Source organism: Saccostrea echinata, unplaced genomic scaffold (genome assembly GCF_033153115.1).
Source record: "Saccostrea echinata isolate AGI-Se365-2 ecotype Australia unplaced genomic scaffold, CSIRO_AGI_Sech_v1 ptg000007l, whole genome shotgun sequence".
Lineage (NCBI taxonomy): Eukaryota > Metazoa > Mollusca > Bivalvia > Ostreida > Ostreidae > Saccostrea > Saccostrea echinata.
In genome coordinates, this window is record NW_026889756.1 from 3,794,518 (window position 1) to 3,795,000 (window position 483).

At 34.2% G+C, this 483-nt stretch overlaps 1 protein-coding gene across 1 annotated transcript in view; it reads right to left on the reverse strand.

Annotated features, from left to right (window-relative positions):
• Window positions 1-350: 350 nt before the first annotated feature.
• LOC133180644 (uncharacterized) overlaps window positions 351-483 on the reverse strand; it is a 57,991-nt gene continuing 57,858 nt past the window's right edge. The window contains exon 9 of the mRNA XM_061315115.1: window positions 351-412. Coding sequence (XP_061171099.1) covers window positions 351-412 — 62 coding nt within the window. The remainder of the gene's footprint in view (window positions 413-483) is intronic.

Genomic DNA, 483 nt, shown 5'->3' on the forward strand with positions numbered 1-483 from the left:
AATCAATTTCACAGTTGGCTTAGTAGAAAAACACAGCAAATGTAAATATTGCCGTTTGGTACATTTTTAAGAGCTTTATTAGAAATTTTTTTATTCGGGTAGACTTCTGAAAAAAGCAATTGTTATATAATTCGATGCACCCATAATGTACGCATAGCTCTTTTTAATTTTAGATCTTGCAATGTTAATAGATTATGCAGTACGGGACAACACTTAGACTTCCAATGATTAAGGATTTCCAGAGATTGAGAGTTCCAGAGATCAAGAATAAATTCCGTAGTATCGGAGACTCACTTCGCGAAACCACGATCTTAGAGAGATCGGGACCGTAAACTTAAACTGACTTTAATTCACATTATCCCCGGATTTTTCGACAAATATTTATCCTTGTCGAGAAATATATTGATAGCACCTAAAGACCATAATAACAAAAGACACAACATACATAACATCAGTGTTGCCTTATCTTTCTGATGCCCAATT